This window comes from Homalodisca vitripennis, chromosome 2 (genome assembly GCF_021130785.1).
Source record: "Homalodisca vitripennis isolate AUS2020 chromosome 2, UT_GWSS_2.1, whole genome shotgun sequence".
NCBI lineage: Eukaryota > Metazoa > Arthropoda > Insecta > Hemiptera > Cicadellidae > Homalodisca > Homalodisca vitripennis.
Genome location: NC_060208.1, coordinates 86,155,405 through 86,180,411, shown reverse-complemented (window position 1 = coordinate 86,180,411; position 25,007 = coordinate 86,155,405). Strand labels below are relative to the sequence as shown.

The window sequence follows — 25,007 nt, the reverse complement described above, 5'->3', positions numbered from 1 at the left end:
TCGCCACCCCTGCTCTCACCATCTGCAGTACGTTTCATTCCCTACATTATCCATGCCACTCCGTAGTGTTTCATCTGTTTAATTCGTTACCTATGTTACAGGACAGAGATCCCCATTGGGAGGCAATGAGGGCGGTGTCAAGGTCCTTGAGTCTAGTCACTCAGGTGCATCACATCGGTGAGGAGGTCATCTACGAAAGCGAACCGTGGATGGTGCGGAGACCCGAGGAGGAGGAGTTCCGTGCCGCCGCTTGGGAGGAAATCCGCGAACGGTGGATGGTGCGGAGACCCGTGGAGGAGTTCCGTGCCGCCGCTCCAGCCGCTTGGGAGGAAATCCGCAGCATCCTCGCGGATTTCCTATACGAGACGGCTACCCGCATGGAGGAGGACTCCCGACGTAGAAACACCGCTGCGCCGTCCAACGAATCAACCCCTGCCACTCAACCCCGCGAAGTGTCCTGCCCTGTTTGCTTTGCGAATCTACCAACAATCGCTCTTCGACTGTGTGGGCATACACTCTGTCATCCATGCTCCAACAGAGTGGGGGATAGATGCCCCACGTGCCGTGAGCTGATTGTGGGAAGATTCACAATGTATCTCCCCAGGTAGAGTTCTACCTCTATCTTAATTATTAAGCTTCTTCAATGGGCTTCACATTCAAAATTTATATTCCAAATTTAATTTCCAAGGGACGGGACATTATCCAGTCGTAGGATGTCTACCAGCTCTCTGGACCGATTCTTATACTGGATAATGTTTAACCTGGGTACTATACGTAGTGCGGATGTTCCGAAACCACATCCAGGCCCACATCGAATCACCGCATCACACAATAAGGTACGATTCGTCTTTTATTTCTCTTGTTTAGTTAAGTGAGGTCACCTTCCCGCCCTTTTCACAATTGAGGTTATGTTCCCCTGTTCCCGCCAATTTCACAATTGAGGTTATGTTCCCCAGTTCCCGCCAATTCATCATGGGCGCAGCCATCTTGAATACGCGGGAAACCAAGAAAGTGAGGTTAGGTTCTCCTGTTCCCGCCAATTTTTCCCGCCCTCGCCGCCATATTGGAATTCCCTCCGTCCCTCGTTTCTCCCTCACGGGGAGTGTGAGGACCCAACATATCACCGATTTTACCGAAAAACACCGATTTCGACACCCCAAATCACCCCAAAACACCCAGGATTCATAGGATAAGAGTGTGAGCAGGGAATTTCTCCCGCACATGAGGGGATTTCTCCCGCACATGCCCCTCCCTCTGCGCATGCGCGGCCGCCATCTTGGATCACGTGACCCCCTCTCGACCAATCAGAGGCCGGTCCGCAAGGGGCGCGATGTCTACTGACAACCATTTTGAACTGGTATAGGTCCACCAAGAAAGACAATGACTCCGGAGAAAAATTACTGTAGCCTAATTATTATCCAGGTACCTAACGGGCAAATTACAAAATGAGCATTCTATTCAAGAATAAAGGCTCTCCAAGAATAAGGGGGGGGGTGTGAATTGCATGAAGGTAACACAAGCGACAAGCCTCAATGGTTGCAAAAATCACTCGAGCGTCTCAAGTACAGATGAGCCAAGGGATTGCGCGCGCGGGCCGATCGGACCAGCGAGGACAGAATAAGAAATATTATTCTTATTCTGTCCTTGCTGGATCGGACGTCCTTTGGGGGGGGGGAGAGGGGCGACTGTTCCAAGAACATTGGAACCCTTACAGCCCATCCTTCGGTATTCTCGTGATCAAAAAGGCAAGAACTGGAAAATGTACTGATTTATTCAGTTGTCACGAGGTTATAATCAAATAAAAGGTGTTCCGACAGTTCTTTTCAATCAATCACGGAATGACACCGGTCAATGTTTCGTTGATGGCTAGTAGAGCTTCGGCCGCGTGCTTAGATCATTTGGCCCATCTATAGCTATTAGGTGAAAAAAGCCGTGAAAATTGAATGTTAAAATAAACCAAAAGTGCTCAGTTCCTGTTACATTGAGGACGATTTTGACAGTTTCACATCGGTTGAGTTGGTCCTACGCGTAAAACCTCGGTCCGCCTTTATTCGTCAATAATAGATGTAAAAGTTTAACTACTGTTTCTCTACAAAATCGGAGGAGAAAACTCCCCGGTCGGGTTTTTAACGCTTAAAGTAGTCCTCGGCAATTCTATTCGTTTAATGGCTCTCCTAGGTAATACTTTTGGGACATCTATGCAGCTTTTCTATTAAGGTGCATGAGCCACGTGGCTGAGTCAGTAGTTTAACTAACTTACAAAACAATAATTGATATGGGAGTGGTGTTAAGAGATGAACTGTATTGATAATTAAAGTACAGAATGTCACTGGATAATGAATTTTTCATAAAATAATTCACAAATCAAAATATCCGTATTCTAGAATACCTGAGTTCATTTTCTATACTCAGAAACCCAAGAAGTATTGCCCAGGAGGAACCAGTTTGAAAATTATGTTTTGTATTTATGTATGGATAATGTGGTAAAAAGCGGTTTTAATTGGTTGAAGTAATTTACTGAAGATGGACGATTTGAAATTAACGTTTTTAACATTTGTATCGTTAAGTGTTACAAAATAGAATACTGCGTTTCAAGTGTAGTCATCCGTTCTCAGATATAAGAACCCCTAAGGTATAAGATTATGGATGCACAAAAATTAAAAATTAATCAATATACGGAAGTATAGGTTTTTCCGTTGTGAATATTGAGTTTAGCTCTATTTCATCTTCCGCTCATTGAAGTCTGACACTGTTACAGTCTTGGATTTTCCAAACCTGAGTTCACGTCCGTCTAAATATCCGGACAAACTCTGCGACTAAAACGATCAAACCGAACTTCTTGCATCGTTTCGACATCAGAGACACATATACCACAGAAGAGCTTTGTCGTTTCCCAAGAAATGAAGCTAAACTAAATATTCACATTGAATCAACCCTTTTCACTTTATATACGTTATGAATAGTTTTTCTGTTATTGAAAATCGTGAAAAAGACTACTACAGTAATGAGTTGTCTCGTAGACATGCTCCGGGCTCTAAATGGGCACACTGGGCATCACCTCAGAGCAAAAAATTATAGGGGGCGCCAAATATTGGGTTAAAAAAAATTATAACAGTTATTAAATGATAACCAAAGGCAAGATACAATAAATATTCAAAGTATTGTTAACATAAATAATTATAAAAACAATGGAGTGATATTAAATACACGTAATCTTAAAACATTGAATTACGTTTTTACGTGTAATTGTTTCGCTCATAATACTGTTGAGTCTGATATAGCTGTTGTAGCAGCAATGCCATATTAGTCGATCAGACGCTCCTTCCGTTCTGCAACACCAAACCAGTGGACTGGCGCATGCGCAGGAGCGCCACGCTGCAACGTTACCTGAGACATCCTAACCTCATTCTATATGTAATTTTATGTTCGATTGTTAACGTGAAGGTAGTGGGCGTAGCAAATACAGTTTTTTTTTATTATTTGGATTGTGTGATGGATTTAGTATGGATCTCCCCCCTCCATCACAATATTACTATATGCTCTCATACTTGATCTACAGAAGTAGATCTATCAGAAGATAGTTCACATACAGACCAATTGATTTTGGCATTATGCTACGTTTCCATCGAAGATGCTAAGCCTAAGGTACGTCTTTTCAAGCTCCTCTCAGGAATAGGGCATACATCACATATTTTAAAGATGATGTTTTAAGTTATATCTCAGAATTAGGTAAATATGTAAGGACGTGTAATCCTACAGGCTAGAATCAACAATGTAATTTTGCTGAATTTGTCCCTTGTGCAGCACTCACTTGACTTACATGGTTCTGCTGCTGCTGAGTGCTGCATAGAAGGTGTATTTTTTATTTGTCCAAGCCCTGATCACTTTTTTCAAACTCATATTACAGGTGAGGAAATATGAAGACATGTTTGGAGAAAAGTAAAACTCTTATGGTGAAGTACTAATTGGATACAATAAGGTGGTTCGCGAGATCTGATGTCGTGAAGGTTCTAGTCAAAGGCATTCATGAAATTAAAGCATCACTTAAAAACATTGATGTAGACATCACTTAAAAGCCTGCTGTTCAAGTGGAAGCTAAGGTGTTTGAAAATAGGTTTGAGCTACTCGACATAGCTTTTCTTGCCATTTTGTGGAATAACATTTTGGAAAGGTTTGATAAATTCAGCCATACTTCCAAAATGAAAACCTAAATATCGTAGCAGGCATAAAGCAACTCCAAACCTCGGAGAGCTACTATAAAGAAAAAAGGTATGTGCTTTATAAGTACGAAGAAGCAGCAGCCAAAAAGTTCTTGAAATTTGAATCCGAATCTCCTAACTACAAAAGAGTCAGAACAAGAAAGAACCTTTGCGGATGAGGGCCATGGTGCTGAAGCTAATCCTAATGAAAGATCTGTTTTCAAAACGCAAGTGTACATAACAATCTTTCAATCATTAATTGTCGCTTGACAACTACAAGTTGCATTAATTTTACAAACATTAAATTTTCAACAATATATAGTGATGGTAGTGTTTACAAATCAAATTCTTTGAATGCATCCTTACAAGAGTCTCGTTACTAGGCCTTCAATAACACGAATGGCTCTTTTTTGTAATTAAAAACTCTATTGACCTGTGTCAGAGTAGTCGCGCCCCAGGCCAATAAACCGCATATTAGGCGTGACTCAATAAGAGAGCTGCGGCACTTGGCAAGTTGGCACTTCAGGAATACAGACAAAGAGACAGACTGGTACACCTGCGTGAGTACGCCTACTGTATGGCTTCCAGATATTTTACACATTCATTCTGTAATACAACTGCATTGTTAATTTGAATATTAGGTGAATTTGATTTAACACTCTTACAAAATTCCATACAGTTTTTTCTAGGTTCAGATGTAAGTTCAGACATTTCGACAACTGTTATATCTGCGTTAAAACAACACAACGGTTAATCTCCAAATCCTTCAGCAATGACACTGGGAAAGCTGATAGTAGTATTGTCACCGTACATAGCCAGATGGTTGGGTGGAACTACTACGGGTGCCTTCGACCTACACAAGTGCCACCCACACCTGGTCGTCCGGCTCACTCAGTGAGGCGGGGAAGGTGGTTCATAGCAATTCAACAAAATGTTCCTTATTGTATTGTTGTTGAATAAAATTTACAAATTATTATCCTTTAAGGCCCTCAGAAGTTTCGTATTTTGTGCAATCTTACATTTTATATATTTACTAACTGTTAATAATTGAAAATAGTAAAATGTTATAGTAACTACTTGTGATTGTTATTTAAAATACTAATAAAGTAAAACTATTTTTGTAAGTGTACCTGTCAAAATGACAATTTAGTATTCAATATACACCAACTACAAGGCAAACGTTTGAAATGACGTTCTCTAATTTCAAACCATAGAACTCGAGTTATTTAATGAAAAAAAACTTATTTACAATATTTTTTAGCGTACCTAGATCATTGATTAATCTTTACTGCAGTTTCTTTCTAAAGGGTTTGAGTTTCAATCAGGAGAGACGGACACAGAATAATATACGCGTATTTATATACGATGAAAGTAAAAAATACGCCTGTAAAGTTATTGCAACAAGATTTTTAATTCTAAGAAACTATTGTGGAGCTTAACGCTGTTCGAGCAAAATATTGCCGCAAGCAATTCTGTTTCATTATAAAATAAATTTATTGGCAACTGTCAAAATTACATAGTCAAGAAAGTTCAGCATTACAGTGTGAAATTAAGCAATCAATGAAATAGAAGTATTAAATGAAATTATAGTAACTGAAGTTAATTAAATGAATGTTTTAAAAATTAATCACATATACAAAGTGAGTGTACTGTAAAAAGTATATCAACATACGAAAAATAAATTCAACTGTGAAACAAGAGAGAATTACAAAAAATACCCTTAAATTGTTTCTTATAAATTGATCGTCTTATCAATTGACTTTCAATACCACAAAAACGCAATACTAAATTTTTTTTTGAGACCTTTTTATTACTAATTTTCTGAGGTTTATATGCCTGATGTTATGTGTCCATTTCGTTAGTAGGCCTCATTAATATTAATTATTTAGTGATTTTATATTTTGTGATATTTACTCGTACTTAATGCGTGTTTAATTTAAATATATTGCCACAATTTTCTTGTAGTAAATGACCACGTCAGCATTCGTCTAAAATGTTTGTTTTTAAATAATGATCAGGCCTTTACCTTTAAAATGAGTTACGGCTCGACCTACCTTTACATTTGAAAATCTTTCAAAAATAATCCCTACCTCCTCAAAAGCGCCATTTTGAGTTATTTGCTGGTGTACAAAATTATTATCCCGAATTCTTTGCGATCGAAATATGTGGGTTTTCGCTAAAACGGAGAAGGTAGATTTTTTCCGATCAGCCGCTATACATCGCGGACGGGTGGTCTGCCTCACTCTCTATATATTTACAATTTTAATAAAGCATTTCATATAAAATGCTGTATTTTTTAAAATTGTAAATTAGGGATGTAATAAATAAGTAATTAACCAAACCTTGTTTTTATTCAACATAAAAACAAACTAGATCGGTAAGAAAATGTAAACAAAGCATCATTATGTATACATGAATAATAATTTACCATTTCAGTATATGTTGGTTTTTCCGTATGACATGGGAAAGATTCAATATGGATTGCAGGAGGAAATTTATTGTCACCCTTCCCTCACATTACACAAATAATGATAATGTTTAGAATTTTTGATGTGTTCATCCATTACAATACACAAATTATAAATTTTGTTCAGAAAGAAGTTTTTTCCACTTCGTGTTAGTGTTATATCATTTAATCAAATCATGACAGATAATTAAATAAAGTTTACGGTTGATCGCATAATATCTTAGAATTACGAATCACCAATGCAACTAAACGATTTCTTTATAAAATGATGCATTTACGCTACTGTTTACATTAAGACCTATTTGCAAAAACAACAAATGTGCAGTAAAATATTAGTAAGAATAACAAAGTTATTTTTAGTTGAACAATCAGTTTATGCAGAGCAATTGAACGTTAATATGTAATCTAGTTATGTAACTCAATGATATGGTACCGTATACGCAAGAGACAAGAGATTGTTCTCCGAGTGTGTCCACTACATGTGTACTGGTCTCAAATCTGGACATTTGCAGTTATCGTGACACAGGTCAGTATTAGTAAATGTCGATATTTCGAGTGATTTTGTCGTGTAGATATGGTGCGTACTGAGGATCAAGTAAGTATTACGTATGGTGTGTCCACTACATGTGTACTGGTCTCAAATCTGGACATTTGCAGTTATCGTGACACAGGTCAGTATTAGTAAATGTCGATATTTCGAGTGATTTTGTCGTGTAGATATGGTGCGTACTGAGGATCAAGTAAGTATTACGTATGGTGTGTCCACTACATGTGTACTGGTCTCAAATCTGGACATTTGCAGCTATCGTGACACAGGTCAGTATTAGTAAATGTCGATATTTCGAGTGATTTTGTCGTGTAGATATGGTGCGTACTGAGGATCAAGTAAGTATTACGTATGGTGTGTCCACTACATGTGTACTGGTCTCAAATCTGGACATTTGCAGTTATCGTGACACAGGTCAGTATTAGTAAATGTCGATATTTCGAGTGATTTTGTCGTGTAGATATGGTGCGTACTGAGGATCAAGTAAGTATTACGTATGGTGTGTCCACTACATGTGTACTGGTCTCAAATCTGGACATTTGCAGTTATCGTGACACAGGTCAGTATTAGTAAATGTCGATATTTCGAGTGATTTTGTCGTGTAGATATGGTGCGTACTGAGGATCAAGTAAGTATTACGTATGCGTGTGACAAGTTATAACTTCTACATTTACAGTCATAACGAAACAAATATTGTTACAATATTGATATAAATATATTATAATTTGCGTAGAAGCTGTATTTAAATAGGATGTCACTAAGAGAGGGAGATCCAGCTACGCTCGCAGTTAAAGAAACGTGTTTTGATATTTATCGTAATTTATTGCATAGGCGTGTCTCCACAATATATTTAGAATTTTGTTGTGTAACTTTTCAAGATTAGATTCATACAAACTAACAGATTTCAAATCTAATTAAACACAATTTGTTGTTCTAACGATATGTTATAGTGTTTGTTACGTAAACCAGTGTTGAGTGTCACGTCTAAAGAATGTAGTTAGGCTTACAACTACTTATGTTAAGTAATAGTCATATATGAAATTCAACAAGGGCACAATACACTAGAGGATGTAAAGTATTGCAACTTCATTACAGATTATTTAATAAGAAATACAAATTTTAAAAATTCGTTGTGCAAATCTGTAAAAACATAAAAATGACATTAAGTTATTAAAAGATACAAAATATAACTCGGGATGTGTCAGCGAAGATTAAACTCGCCAAATTAAGATATTATTGTGGGAAATAGAAGCTATTAGAGGCAATAGTAGAGAATTGCAGCGCATAGTTCGATCAGTCATCCGCGAGGAGTATCATCACTTCATGCATGTCTTAGTTGAGAATATAGTATACGAAGTAACGAGAAATTTGTTGCGGACTCCTTTAGTAAATTTTTATAGATATTCCACAAAAATTGATATAAAGTGAATTTGGTCAATAATTATTGACCAATAATTATAACTAATTATTGCTACCATAGACTTCAGGTGATTCCATAAAAAATAATCCAGTGAATTATATTCCATTAGTATTAGATCATATTCTGGTAGTATTGCTGTGAAGACTCTTTATTTTGTCTTGGTTAGAGTCAACCATTAAATATAGCATAATCCAGTGGGGGAAGATTTATACTATACTTTTAAAACAGATAATATTAGCTAAAATGACGGTTACAACAATTAGTGTGTTAAAATAATTGACAGCACTGATTCTTTGTTTCATAATTAGAATATTATACAAAATAAAGAACTTTACATTTATAGTATCCTTATCTACTTACAACCTATTTTGATACTTTTTTAAGTTAATAGGCTCTTAAGAGGTATAAGTTGAAGGTTCCGTGACTTTTCAAACAGACTAGTAGAGGTCAATGTCATTACAAAACAGACAAATATTTATTAAAAATAAGTGTTTTGTATAAGGAGGGATACAGATAGCATTAAAATTTAAAACAATTTAGTTCGGAGATGGAAGGACGAGTGGCACCTGAGGTAGAAAGGGTGCACTTGAGGGTGGATGCCAATTCACCGATGTCTAACTAAAAGCTATGTGAAAATGTTAGAATTTTATTTTTTACTTTTAATTTTTACCTTTTGATCCCAAAACCAATCGATTTCTTTCTTGGATCAATAGGAACTTATGACAATCTTCAAGTCTCCAGGAACTTTCATTAAGACATGCCGTATGAACAGACATACTACGAGACAATAAATTATAAAAAGGACATTGATCGTAAGGATGTTATGAATTTGCAATTAATATCCATTTTGTTTTAAGTTTCTTAACATTTTATTTGGTTTAATAGTCTACTATATAATGTTATGTTTGAACAGAATAAATTTATGCTTACAAATTTATGCGTAATTTATATGTATTTATGCTTATTGTGATTTAATGATGGTTTCAGAGTAAAACAATCCTAAAAAACTTCGTACTTCCGCAACAAGAATGGCACTTAGGCCTACAGGTAAATTTCAAAACAGTTCCTTTAATATATATAATTTCTCATCACAATTCTCTAAAGTCAAAGCATGTTTCTACTAGAATATAATATCGACTTTCAACTATTCAACTACACAAAATAACATAACTAGACATTAGGGTGAGTTACCTAATTATCTGAATAGAATTATGTAAATGTACGTTATATGCTGTGGCAACGTCGTGCGGGCCTGTCTATGTTATTGTTCACCGCAAACTGCACTCTTTCGTGGCTCCTACTATAAATAGCTTGGCTTTTCAGATAATATTATTTGTTTACCTCACAGCGTAGAGGCGATGGTGCTTCTTCTATTATTTGCTTTACACGAGCGCGTCGCGAAGTCAAGTCACGTGTAACACCGTACTTTAGTATTTTATCCTGTCCACTCAATCTAGAGTCTTTCGTAGGAAATAGAAATAAATAAACTTCAAAATTGAGTAAAACAAATTGAACATAAAAATATGAATTAGTTTATTGGTAAATAAATGGTTCAGTGGTAATACTATGGTATAATTTTAATTGCATATATTACTATAAATGTAGAAAAGATGAATTACGTATTATCAGAGAAGATAAAGAAAACTGCATATAATTTAAAATTGTACGTTATTGAGATTGCAACACACGTTTGATTTTACCGCTCATACGTAAAAATAAAGGTTTTAATTACCAATTGGCACAAATTTTCTTATCTAATTTAAATTTTTAATTATCTTAACCAAAACGTCTTTTGCATTGGCATGGTACGGAAAAGAGCAGCAACATGATAGAGTGTCTGTACCTGTTCAACTGTAAGCAACAGTCATTTCCTAGCATTGTACCGTTTGTAAGCTAATGCCTCATTATCAATGGTGCTGTATTTCAGCTCCTCCTTTAGAAACTATACTCTGATAGCTTGTCAGTTCAACCAGTATCCTCTGTACAGGCAGCAGGGGAATGTCACTGTTAACAACGCCTCTGAATCAGTCCGATCCTGAACTCTACCAGCTCATCCTCAAGGAGAGGCGACGGCAACAATCCTGCCTCAACATGATAGCTTCAGAGAACTATATCGCAGTTTCTGTACTACAGTGTCTCAGCTCCTGCCTTGTCACTAAATACTCTGAGGGTCTTCCAGGCAAAAGGTTTTTATAAATATGCTAGTTATGACTAATCAAATACTTTGATGATAAGAATCGATAATTTACTTTAAAGTTACGACTACCTTGTTGCTAATAAAAAATTCAATTAGTTAAAAATAGAATTTCCAGTTCACATCGCATATAAAAATTGTTAACGCGAATGATGGGATTTTTCGGCCTTATTGTAGAAAGCCATGTAAGTCAACAGATTTTACACCAACACTGGCAGAACCAGTAATGCATACCGGCATTTAAGTGAAGAGGACGCAGCTTTGTCGTTATTGGCTTAACCAATCATCGATTAATATTGTTTCTTTACATCAGGATATCAGGTTTTATTAGTAATCTAATGCTGACTCCTTTTTTAAACTTGTTTTACTTCTAAACTATTTGTAAGATTTTTCTTTTTATCCTTAAAATACTATGGAACATTCGAAAATACCTTTCTTGAATTCTATTCATATTTCTTTTTGTAACTATATTCTGCTATTCCTGTTATCTATATCCAGATGTTTTGTGAGTATAATATTATGTTACCATGTACTCATGTAAATAATATATGTTTTGTTCCTCTATGTAGCCTATTGTAGACTGAGCTATAAGTAAATCCTAACCAAGATGAAGTAGTTCCAAAACTTACCTATCTTCCTAACATCTAAGGAACGGTAGATAAAATCTGGAGGACTTTAAGGAGACACAAAACTGTATCCAAGTCGATTTAGAGGTTGAAGAACTGTTTGAGACCACTGACAGACACTATTCCACTATGTATGCTTAGAACCAACGAACGGTTGTAACTCACTCTACATTGGGAAAACAGTTTATTTAGTCATAATCCAATTGCATCACATTTGAATGTTCTTTTTATAGCTGTTAATATTGTGTTGATCTTATTTTTTGAAGTGCTGAAGTGTAATCTGAAGTTTAGCAACGAACTAATAAGCCAATTTTTAGATATAATATCAAAATTAAAATATTAATTGATATTTATTTACGAAAGACAACGAAAATATTACAAATTTTAGGTTCCTGTTTTCAACTTTTTTAGAATTTGTCTAGTAGAAAAGAGTACCAGATACGTTTTTTTAATGGTATAATACTATATGATTTGAGACCAGACGAGATCTATTCGAGTATTATTTTCTGATACACAGCTCTTTAAACATTGGTCATTTTCATAACGTCGTTATCTACATGCGTTGAGATAAAGATTCATATAATATATCAATAAGTATTCAAACTATTTATTTGTGTAAATATATTAATCAAATGTTTCAACTTTATACTGTGTCAAAGTAAAATAAAACCGATTCAACAAAGTATCGAAGGATCCATCAGAATATGAAAATTTTACCAACCACAATGCAACAAAGCAATTTCATCACATTGGGTAGTTTATCACCTGATGTATCGTACAACTGTTCTGCCGTACGATTATCGTGTTGCCATCATGGTTACCCACAAGACCATTGAAGATTGTTTGATTTGTATTATTACCTTTAATTTTGACGTTACCATCCCAAAATAAATAACTTTCCTTGCACCAAGAAGAACATATGAACCAAGTTTCAAACATTTAAGACCTTTCTGTCAAAAGTTAACGCACGACGGACAGATAGACACATTTTAATAAGGACGTATCCAGTCCTTAATAAACTAGCGTAAAGTACTAATCTACAGAATATAGTGCAGGCATAGTATCCTGGATGCATAGAATGTTCTGAATGTTCCATAGTCTTGGGTAGTATATAGAAACGACATATGCTTTTATGCGGCATCACGATATCTGATGTCAGGCACACTTTAGAGGTTCCACTCAGAATTAATAGTGCAACTAGTTTCTACCACGTAAAGGTAAGATTTCCTAGCTGCCGAACAACGCTGCGATCCTGCGCACGCGAGACAGAAGACTCCTCCGAGAGCAGTCAGTCCCGGCACTCCGCAGCGACATCGGCGTGTTGAGAGTTCTACAGTAGTGCAGTTTGATGTTTATTATTTCATTTTATTTTATTTCATCTTTGTTAATTATTTTGTTTTTAAGTGTTATTTATATTTGGTGACGGTGTGTGCCTTTAAATATTGAGTATTGTTTTATTGAGTTAACGGAAATGTCAAAGTTTTCATCTTCTGAGGACGAATAATTAATTGAACTAATAGCAGGGTACGAACTGTTGAACTGTGGAATGCAACATACACATTTAAAAAATGTATTGAAAAGAGATGTGTTATGGAATGAAATAGGAGGAATGCTAAATAAAACTATTATTCTTACATTATTCCACCGAGAGAAATAAGGCTACTACATTGACACGCGGCCATCTGCCCCGCACTTGAATATCGCATTGCAGGAAACCGCTCTTGCCGAAAATGCAAGGGTCAGGGAATGTTGCGTGGAATTTGAATCCCGCAGCTGAGTTCGGCAGCGATATTCGGCAGCTAAGAAATCTTACCTTAATGTACTGTGGTTGACAACACTGTGATCTTATTTCAAACATGTGTGCACACTCCTCTATTTACTGAGTACCGGTATATATATATATATATATATATATATATATATATATATATATATATATATATATATTCTCTGGAGAATATATTCGCTGAAAACAACCTTAATTTCTAAGCACTAATAGTTTGCAGATACTACGCTGGCACCGAGGTTATAGATGAAATTGAGAGATTGTGTCAAGACAGAGCTTTGAAAACGTTCAACCTAAATTCTTATGAGTGGGGCGTCAACGTCCAACCTTACTCAGGGTCTCCTGCAAACCTAGCAGTGTACATGGCACTACTGCAGCCTCACGATAGGATAATGGGTAACATACTTTTTATATTGATAGAGAAAGGAAATGTTTAATCATTCTATTTATACACCGACAAAATACGTTACTAGTCAGTCTATTTCTTGACGTACCTAAATTTATTTACCTATTGTGGTTAAACAGGTCTAGACTTGCCTGATGGTGGTCACCTGAGCCACGGGTTCATGACTGCGAAGAGGAGAGTTTCGGCGTCTTCAATCTTCTACGAGTCGATGCCTTACAAGGTAGATCCCGTCACTGGGATGATAGACTATGATAGATTGGCTGAGAACGCTAGACTTTTCAAACCCAAAGTCATCATTGCCGGTAAGATCATTGCTTTCCACTAATCATAAAATGTTAACATGTTCTTGTTTGACTCCATTGTGTAACCTTACATTGAAGTTTTACAAAATTCTTGTAGATAATCATTTCTAATTAGATATAAGTTTTATTAATTTGCTTACCACAAAATATTATCTTCTTTTTGAAACTTCTCAAAATGACAAGTTTTCAATCCGAGTGGTTATCCCAATAGGGTCTTAGTTACTCATGTTTTAATAGGATGCATAGCTTATTGAATTGCACTATCAAATTGATAAAATGCAAACCATGCAGTCTATTTGTTGTTCAGTGGTTTCGAGTATTCATTTTATTATTTTTGGTGTTTACAGTAGCAATTACTATCATTAATATAATAACTACATTCACATTCAATGGGTATTGTAAATCATACCAATATGAGTGGTGGTGGTTACGTTGCGCTTATTTTTCAACGTCGTCATTACAATTAAACATTTATATTAATATCTTATAAATATAGTACAAAGATACACTAGTATTATGCGGCACATCGCATATTCAGAGGATAGACATTAGAAGGCAACATACGAGTTAGTAACGTAAATTTCTAAATATCTCTATTTATGTTAGCATTCGCTCACCTACTGTACTTGTGATATCTAACATCGTTTCTCCAGCCAAATAGCTGAGAAATTCTCTTTAATTTCTAAAGAAAATAACAAAGCTTCCTTATCAGGAATTTAATACATTACTCTTATATTGGGTCTCTTACTAATAAGATTTAAGTTCCCGAGTTATCTGTACTGAGAAAATCTCGTTACTACTCATCGTTTATTTTTGGTTAATATAGAGGCAAATACTAATAAACAGTGCTAGCACAAAGCCATCTACCATGGTTTGCCGTATGCTGTACTGAATATCCTAGGCGTATACTGCTTAACACATTATTTTGAATTGTGAGCGGCTTGAGGTCAGAAGAAAAACCTTGTTTGGAACTTCACAGCTAGATGATGAATTCGACGTCAGCATTGGGCAAAAGCTCTTGAATCTCGTTAATGGTAGGGGGGGGGGGGGTAGAGAGTCCCTACTAGCGAAACTTGGTCAAGTCCTTTACACCCCCTTCTTTAATCTAACCTAATCTACCGCCCATTGCGTTTTGTCACCTTCTCATGGTAAAAGAGTTTTGGCAAGTCAATGTTAGGAGCTCATGATTGCACCATTGGATTTTTTAAATGGTATTTTCTACGTCAATAGCATGTTAGTTTATCAAATTTAAGGTTTTTACTGGAAAACGATCCAATCCCACCTGTTAATTTCTTTCGACCTCCCAAGTAATCGAACCCGCGATCTTTCAATAGTCACAGACTGACCCGTACGTGAAGTTAATTTTCACATGACATTAAAGTTTAATCGTTTATAGGGATAGTATTGTTATCGATATGTACTTATACCTATTTTACCATTTAATTTTCCATAATTTATAAAATGTTATCAAATTCAATATTGCCATACAACTTTAAAAGCGTTCACAAAGCCAAATAAATAATATTTTTAGGTATAAACTATGCTTTGTTGGAATATTTAAAACAAAGAGTTGAAAAAAGATTCTCTGGAGATATTTTAAAATTGAAACTTACGTGAAAGTTCATTAAAATACTGGTAAGACCATTGTGTAATTTTTATAATTATTTCATTGCATCTCATCAAAAACTAAAACTTAATATTTTATAAATTGTTAATAAAATACGAAAATTTATTGTTTCTAAAATACTAATCTTTAGATAAAGTGTTCAAAATAAAAGATTAGGATTTCTTGGCTGTTCTTACAATAATAACTACACTAACAAACTTGAGACACAAAGTTTCAGATTGGGAGCCTCACACTTATATTTCCATGTACATAATTTATATAAGATTATTATATATGCAGCAAGTTGAAAATGAGTAGAATGTAAAATTATAAAATTTCTTCATCATTTATCTAGTTCGCCACAAATTTACAGGTATCAGCTGTTATTCTCGTGTCCTGAACTATTCTCGCTTTCGAGAGATAGCCGACGAACATGGAGCATACCTGTTCTCGGATATGGCTCATGTATCAGGTCTGGTCGCCGGAGGTGTCATCCCTTCGCCCTTCCCTTACAGCGACGTCGTCAGCACCACCACCCATAAGACCCTCCGAGGCCCAAAAAGCGGTCTCATATTTTATAGGAAAGGTAAAGTTTAAATTTTGTTGCCATAAAATTAAATAAACTAAAGAATACTTTGGATTCAGTTTATTATACAGAATAGCTGGTTAATTCATCTTTTTCGACGCTAAACATCAACGACTAAGGGTCATCGGTGATTAAACTTGAACAAGAAGCAATATTCTCTACGAAGCCACACCTCACTTAGTTGTAATACAAACCATTCATTCAAAATTTGGTTGAACTCTTTTGATTTATTTATTTTTAGTTTTGGTGGTGAGCCTTTGAATTAAAAAAAGTAGTATGGCTGATATTTCTGATTAAAACAAAAATCCAACATGAATTTGTTGATGAACATCTTTAAAGTACCTAATTAAAACTCCAGCCTAACTCTATGTTTAGTTTTGTATGTTGGAATTCTAACAAGAAGTATTCTTTAATTTCGAAAGATCTGTTTAGTTCACATAACGTATCTGTGATGGTAAGGGTTGATTTAAAGCTACTGTTGAGTTTAACTCCATTTGACCTTCCGCTTACTGCAGCATCTGAAATATGACACTGTGGCAGACTTCACTTTTGGAATCTGGAGTATTCGTCTGTTTAAAGACATCCGATAAAGTCGGCGATGAAACCACGTTTCGTGTAAAAAACTTGGTTGCTTCGCCGTACTTTGTGATCGTGTCTAAAACATCGTAGTCCACTCAGTTGTGAACCTGAGGAGGCAATGAGAATACCACTTCATCTATATTACACTAGGTGGCTGCTGGAAAAACAGACACAGTTTTTCCATGACATATGTGTCTATGATATCTAAACAACACAAGTACATTTTCGGTGTATTCAAGATTTCAGACGCTGGAGTGAGCGGAAAGTGAAATTCGACATTCGCATCTACGGTGGGTGGTATTTAGTGTTTTTTAATACATTTATTTGTGTTATTTAGTCAACATCGTGGCAACTCTTTTGGCAAAATCTTATATTTTAATTTGAGACTTTTAGCAATCATGGTCATAACTAAAGCCTCAGAATTTCTCTAAAAACCTACGTGGCTGGACTATTTTATAAACACTTCTGCCATAGCATTTAGTACAATAGCCGTTGATATCTTGGTTTTATAAAAATACTTCTTGTTAATTTAATCATGCAAAGACGTATTCTTAATTTGTATTTTTATTAAAATAATTAATTAATTGTTTAGGTTTTCGATCGGTGGGTAAAAGAGGACAGCCATTAATGTACGACCTTGAGGATAGGGTGAACCAGGCAGTTTTCCCTGGTTTACAAGGTGGTCCTCACAATCATCATATAGCTGGAACCGCCACAACCTTACTGCAGGCGCAGAGTTCTGAGTTCAAAAAATATGCTAAGCAAGTGAGTAAAGTGTTAGAAATGGTTTCACAGTAACATTTAAACATTCTCAATGTATACTATTTGTCTTCAAATTTTATTATATTACTAGAATTGAATATTAAGTTATTGGAAAATAGTGGTCACTATTACAATTAATGGACTCTGTGCATGCTACATGATTGAAAGTCCATTAATTGTAGTATATCATCTTGAAGAATATATACTTTGTATCTTTAACTTCTTTGCTTTAGGACAGAGAGTCGGTAACTTTTGTTCGAAGTGAGTGGGCCTCGCTGGAGCAAAATAGCGTTACCTTCTGCCAATAGTTATTCTGAGCTAGTAACAGCTTATCCGCAACTTTGGCTTGTCTGCAGATTCCTATAAACAATTTATGTTACACCGAATGATGTTGCATGTCTTCTCAATTAAGTATGTATCCTATAGAAAATAGATTTAACCACTCCTCCTGCATGTTGTATTATGTGTACCTACTAATATTGAGTGGTAGAGAGGTTTGTGAAGTTCAAAGGCATGTTTTATTTCCACCAAAGATTCAAATTCTGCTCAATTTTAGCAGTTAGTTATGTCTTATGAGGCTGAGGTTAGTCATTGTGGTTGTATAACTTTTATGTGGCTTGTAAGATTATACGTCTCAAATTATATTTATAGTTTTAAGTTATCAGCTTCTTTTCCTACCTAACATTGACATTTCTCTATAACACTGATCGCAGATAGTACTGAACTCTCAGGCACTCTGCAGATCGCTGCAGCAGAGGGGTTACCGTATAGCCACCAACGGAACAGATGTCCATTTGCTACTAGTAGACCTGCGAGGTTCAGGGCTTGACGGTGCCAAGGCAGAATACATCCTGGAGCAGGTCAACATCATCTGCAACAAGAATACTGGTGAGTGAAACCTATTATTTGTCTAGGGTTTATATAGTAGCCATTGATTTTACTTTCATTCTTAATCATAACAGATCAGATCATATGGTTTTTTTCATTTTTATCTTTATACATAGGAAAAATAATGTTATAAGAATGAATGGCAGGTAAATCTTTGAATAAGATGAATAAAATTATGTATTGAATAAGTGTGGGTTTCTCGTATAGTCTTCCTTTTACCGAATAATAATTATGAAAAATAATCAATTAGTTTAGACGATCGGGACTAGTGGTGGAATTCTTTAATTTGCTAAGCATTAGCGAAGATTATATCACTCGTTAGTGTGGAAAAATTTAATTTCTGTCTGTCTGTAGGCTATATATGTATATATGTCTGTCTATTTGGACGATATCTCTAAAACGAACTGACTTGAAATTTGGTGCATGTCACTCCATGATATTTGGCTGAGCGTTAGCGAATATTTTATTATTGGTCTTTTAAGAAACATTCATCATGGTAACAAGAAAAGGCAGAATAAATAAATTTGCAAACAAACTGAATCTAATCATTTAAGATTTTAACATGTAACATTTATTTATAGAGTAAAAAAGAGTGGGAAGTCAATGTTAAAACTCGGTGACAAGGTTTGATTTCAGAGTTCTCTTGCGTTGTACAAATCTCCTTAGCGCACGGCAACTTTTATTATTTGAATACCGCTATAAATCTAACTTAATGAACAAAAATGTGAATGTATCATGTGAGAAAATATCTCGAGAAAGATTGGTCAACAAATGCCTTTACATTTGTTGACTTTAAATTTTGCGTTAAATTCATTTGTACATACACAAGAACGTGGTCTATGATGGTGCATGTCCAACCATGGAATTGAAGATGGTCTCATTAGAGTAACACAATTTCTCTTTTGCCCGCCGGATGGGGTGTACAATTTCTTTTTTATTTTCCTTATTTATAGCTGCCCGCAGCTTCTATAAGCTAAATGTAATCAAATTAACTATAGATTTTAAAGTTTGCATGCAACCTCAGCGAAACCTGTTACGCGACACGGAGTGGCGTACTCTTACCTTGCACAAACTTTTTTCACGATGACTTTTGATTATAGTTTGAAGCTATATTCTACCCCTTTTATCTTAAAAGTCATAAATCGAGTTAAAAGTATAGGTTTCCTTGTAATTTTGGTCACGTTATGGAGCTCTTAAAATCATTCTCTTGGGTGTGTAATTTTGTAAACCTCTATTCAAAATTTGAATTTTTGTTTAAATTATGTTGACTGCCGAAGGCGGTATTGCAGATAGTGCGCAGTCCGCTCTTGCCCTGGATTTCAAAAACAAGCTTTAATAACTGTTCTTTTAATATAATTGACTATATCTCATCAAGGCTTTGGATCAGCAATGGTAGGTTTCAAAATAAATTGCTTGCTAAGAAGTCGTTTTATAATATTAACATTAATGGCAACATTTACATTTTATCTGTCTGTGTAGAAGTGCTGTGTTGAATTAGACATAACAAACAGTATGTTTGATAAAATCACCTTTTTCCCCATATGCAAGGTATAATAAAATCTAGAGGCCATTTTTTTATTAAAAGAGACACTTCCAAAACCTAACAAGTTTTTTGTTATATTTTACTATGATTATTGTTAAGTCTATTTTTAATCTTATAGAAATAAGAAGAACTATTTTTAAAAATCCATATTTTTATTTCCAGGTTTAACTATACGAACATTTATATCTTATAGATATGTATTGATATAATTAAATATATCTTATAGAGATGTATTGTAATAATTACATATATCTTATGTATATATTGTAATAATTACATATATCTTATAGAGATTTATTGTAATAATTACATATACTTCAAATTAAAATCTCCATTTAACATTACTTCTATTCAGCAATGGCTATTAAGAAATTTTCGAGCGGTTGAAATTGCTGGTTTATAACATATTAATGTTGCATAACACAAATGTGATAATATTATGTATTCATTTCATAAATTATACGTATTAGGGCCAATATCCCTTTAATAGTAGTTTGGTTTTGAAAAATTTACTTGATCTGTATTTAGCATTTGTCGAGAGAAATCACTTACTATTTTCAGTTTAATGTTTATAAACTAAGGTTCAAAATTAAAATTTAAACTCGGTATAAAGTACAAATAGTGTAACACTATAAAGTTGTGATAGTTTAAATGATGCTCGTAACTTAGTCCAGGAAAAAAATCTTATTTCATACCTACAATTTTTTCATTCGAAATCACTTAATTATAAAGCTATGCTAACTTCATTCTTTTGCGTATGCATTTGTGTTTTGTGTTAGTTCCAGGTGATACGAGTGCTCTGAGACCAAGTGGCTTTCGACTTGGTACTGCCGCCTTGACAACGCAAGGATTTCTAGAGGTGGATATGGAGACAATTGCTGAGTTTGTTGACTGTGGTATGTTGGCAACACTGACAATTAACTGTGTTTAAAAACAATCCTCTTGTGTGACCCTCCATTTCAGATGTCAAACTAGCTTTAAAGATTAATAGAGTTCTGGAAATAATTCTATTCTTAACTTTTTTTATAAAAGAGGTCCAAAATATTTTAATATTTTTTTAAACCTTAAAATTTATATTTAGCAATCTCATGTCATTGATAAGTAGGTACCGCCTTGGTTTTTGGCTCAATAAGTATTCTAAGAGAAATATTAAACTATTCGAGTAACTTTTACAGTTCAAGCAGAGGTATTTAAAATAGTGGCATGCAAATATATATTTTTAGGAATATTATTATTTATAATCTTATTCGTTTTATTATTTCCAGCTCTCAAGATTGGCCAAGAGGTTTTGGAAGCATCAGGTTCAAAATTGTCGGAATTCAAAAAAGTTGTCTACGCTAAAAGTTTTGCACGAAAAATAAAAGAACTCAAAAGTAAAGTGCGAAAATTTGCAGAAGCCTTTTCTATTCCTTATTTTCAATACAACTTATAATATAATAAAACACAATAAATATAAAAAAATACGAGAGTATCTTTATTGTTTTTAAAATGCCTAACCTTCTAAGGTAGGTATTTTGGTACTTAGTAGAGAACCCATTTCTGCAATGTTTACGTGAGGAATGTCCTCCTTAAAGTTTTAGGTCCGAATTTTTGATATTTTATCAGTATTTATATCATATCATTTTGTTCATATTTTGAGCTTTGTGTGTGTGTTCAAGTTCAAAATCACTGTATTCAGGAAAATACATTACAATTTCATACACTTTCATTCCCCAAGGTGCAAAATTGAGTGAGCGTGCGGGAGGGTAGCTGGTGCTCAAATTCTTGAAAATTCTTCCTTATTTAAATTAACTCATTCTTAATGCTATTAATTTTTTTTCTAAATGTGCATATTGCATATTATGCATAATTACTTAAATTCATAGTTTCTATAAATAAATATATTAACAATTTATATCATTATCAACTTATAACATTATCAACTTAGATAAATAAATATAACAACAATTCATAAAATCAAAACCATATTAACAATTTAAATAAGTAAATATATTTAAAACTCTAGACAAAAATAAATTCATACATTTACAGAACAAACAAACAGTGCATGACATAATATTCAAATAAAATTCATAAAAAACTATAAGACAGGTACAAGCGTCAACCAGGCCAGATGTAGTGATAATATGAGTGCAATAAATAGCTATACAACAAATAAACACATATACACATTACAATAAGATGACATCCATAAATATTTACTGTATAACAAAAGACAGGACATTTCAAGTTACACCAATTATATTATTAGCTATTATATTATTACGAGCTCTTAAGTTTACCTTGGGTTTCCTTCAAAAATATTGCTCTCAACACAATGTAGTAAGACATTTTTGTATATCAAAAGTGATGCCGACTCGATTCTTTGGTTACAAACGGAATTTTTAGTTCTAAGTTTTGACTAGATCTTGTCACTCTATTAATTTCCACTAAATTCAAATTGACCAATAAACTTTTGAACAAACAGTATTACAAAGTATTGGTATAGTCGTTTAAAGTTTAAAATATTATTTTCGGAAAAAGGGTAGCCCATCATGTCCATGCGTTTTACATCGTAAATTAATCTTAAGGCATGTCTTTGATTCATAATTATGCTATTTAGATAGGTAATATAAGTTCCACCATAGTGAATCAATCCAAATCTAATGAGACTTTCAAACCATGAAAGGTAAACATTTTTAACTGGTTGCTTCTTACAAAACGTTTTAAGTAGTAGAGTACATAATTAACCATTCTCAATTTTTGTTGGACAGAAAGTCTATGTAATTGTCCCATTTGGGGCATTTGTCTATGTACAGTCCTAAATATTTAACATAATCTACTACTTCGATATTACTACAATTAATCATAAATACACTGGTGTTTGTGACAACATAAATGAAATTCATGCCCTTTGATGCGCATTGGTGAGGTGATAGTAAAAACGACTACACATTTAGATTTAGAAGAGTTAATCAAAAGCCGATTGGACGACAACCATTGCGAAACCTTATGCAGATCACTTCACTCGTTGTCAATTTGTGTCTGTAGTGATTGTTTATTGTAGGCAGAGCACACAAATGCAGTGTCGTCAGCATAGGCAAACACGGATGAATACATTTCCAAGTCTAACAATGTAAACTAAAAAAATAATCGGCCCTAACACTCCAACCTGAGCTGTGCCAAAGTACAATTCTAAAAGATCACTCATAACATTCTTAATCCTAACAACCTGATTCCACCCTTTACGAAAAGACGTCAACCATTTGCGAGTCAAACCATCAAAACCATAGTATCTGAACTTATTTAGTAAAATCTCTATGTCTAGTACATCGAATGCTTTTTGAAAGTCAAGGTGAACAGCCACTGTATATTTATATCTATCTGACACATTGACAATTGAGCTAACATGTGTTTCAACAGCTAAATCTGTTCCTCTTCCAGGAAAGAACCCATACTGGTTACAGGAAAAAGTCGACCTTTGGCAAAAAATAATCTACAATTTTGTTTTTAATTAATAGTACGGGAGCTAGCAACGTTTCTAAAACAAGAATTTCAGGTCAGCTGAAATTTTGATATACTGTTTTTCTTGCTCTTTCGGTTGGAGTCCGGGCTATCTGGTTTGGCGGTAGTGGTTGCGTTTATTAATGCGCATCTTACCTGCACAGGTAAAAATCCTGGAGCGCTTCGGCAAATGGACAACATGGCGTCAGTCTAAAGTCACATGTTTGTTTTGTGTAATTAAAAAAAAGCACTTCAAACTGTCTCTCTCCAATCACCTGTCTCATTTATTTCAGTAGGCAGTTCAATGTCACGGTACTTTAATTTATATTTTAAACGTATATTCAAAACTTCCTGGCACTTCTTCAGTTTATCAACCACGAAAAGAATGATTTTATCTTTATGTCCTTTACAGAAACACATTTCATTTTACCACTGGCGATTGTATCAAAATTAATAAATAAACATCACAAATAACACAAACACAAAACAAACATGTGACTTTAGACTGACGCCATGCTGTCCATTTGCCGAAGCGCTCCAGGATTTTTACCTGTGCAGGTAAGATGCGCATTAATAAACGCTACCACTACCGCCAGCCAGATAGCCCGGACTCCAACCGAAAGAGCAAGAAAGACAGCATATCAAAATTTCAGCTGACCTGAAATTCTCTCTCGAAAACGTTGCTAGCTCCTATACTATAAAGTATCAAACATTTTAGCTATTACACTTATTATAAAAATTTTCCTATATGACGATACATCTGAGGGAACACCTGATTTAAAAATAGGGACTACCGAGGCTATCTTGAACTCGTCAGGCACCCTTCCCTGTTCTAATGATTTTTAAACATACTATACAAAAGGGGAGCAAATATATCTAGGTTTGGCTTTACAGTCATTAAATTGATACCACCAATACCAGTGCTGCTTGTTTTAATTGAATTAATAACATTTACAACGTCTCCATATGTACAATCAAAGCTATTAATCAAAACATTCATTAAAACTCTCCAAAAACAGATCACTTCCGTAGGCTTCGGATTTTAATTTAGAAATTACAGATGTGTAGTATTTATTAAATTCATTAGTAACTTCAAGCTCATTACCATTGACATCTATCAACCTATCCTCAACTTTAATAACACCCAGAGACTTGTTTTTATTTTTTACAATTCCTTTAATTTCACTCCAGTATTTGCTCAGGTCACCCTTACAGTCATAAATAAGAGAAGAATAATAATTCATTTTAACACTTCTAATTTTCCCAGTTACATATTTTGAAAAATTATTATATTCATCCCTTAAAACTAAATTACATTTATTCATTCAGTACATTTTAAACAAGTTAATCTTCCTATTAATTAACCTGATTAGGTGATATGTAACCAACACATTTCCTTTACTATTTTTACTATTTAACTTTTTTAGTTTGCAGGAGATAACATAACAGGATATCATATCAGGATAACATAACATAACAGAAGATAACATAACATTATAAACTTTGTAGAAATTAGATACACATAAATAAACACTATTAATATTATAAACATCATTCCAGCCAGCCATCTGTAACTGCCTCCTAACCACTCCATAATCCGAATTGGTTCGATG

At 34.5% G+C, this 25,007-nt stretch overlaps 1 protein-coding gene across 2 annotated transcripts; it reads left to right on the top strand.

Annotated features, from left to right (window-relative positions):
• Positions 1–7,053: 7,053 nt before the first annotated feature.
• On the top strand, positions 7,054–21,372 carry LOC124354314 (serine hydroxymethyltransferase-like). 2 transcript variants are annotated; one of them, XM_046804671.1, is made up of 10 exons: positions 7,054–7,192; positions 9,621–9,680; positions 10,621–10,819; positions 13,460–13,635; positions 13,765–13,947; positions 15,927–16,139; positions 17,311–17,483; positions 18,194–18,368; positions 20,691–20,807; positions 21,177–21,372. In XM_046804671.1, exons 2-10 carry the CDS (start codon positions 9,662–9,664, stop codon positions 21,341–21,343), a joined length of 1,422 nt encoding a protein of 473 aa, XP_046660627.1. In that variant the 5' UTR covers positions 7,054–7,192; positions 9,621–9,661; the 3' UTR covers positions 21,344–21,372. The 2 variants fall into 2 exon arrangements, with proteins under 2 accessions (XP_046660627.1, XP_046660626.1); XM_046804670.1 differs by lacking the exon at positions 7,054–7,192 and adding an exon at positions 7,199–7,772.
• The last annotated feature ends 3,635 nt before the right edge of the window (positions 21,373–25,007 follow it).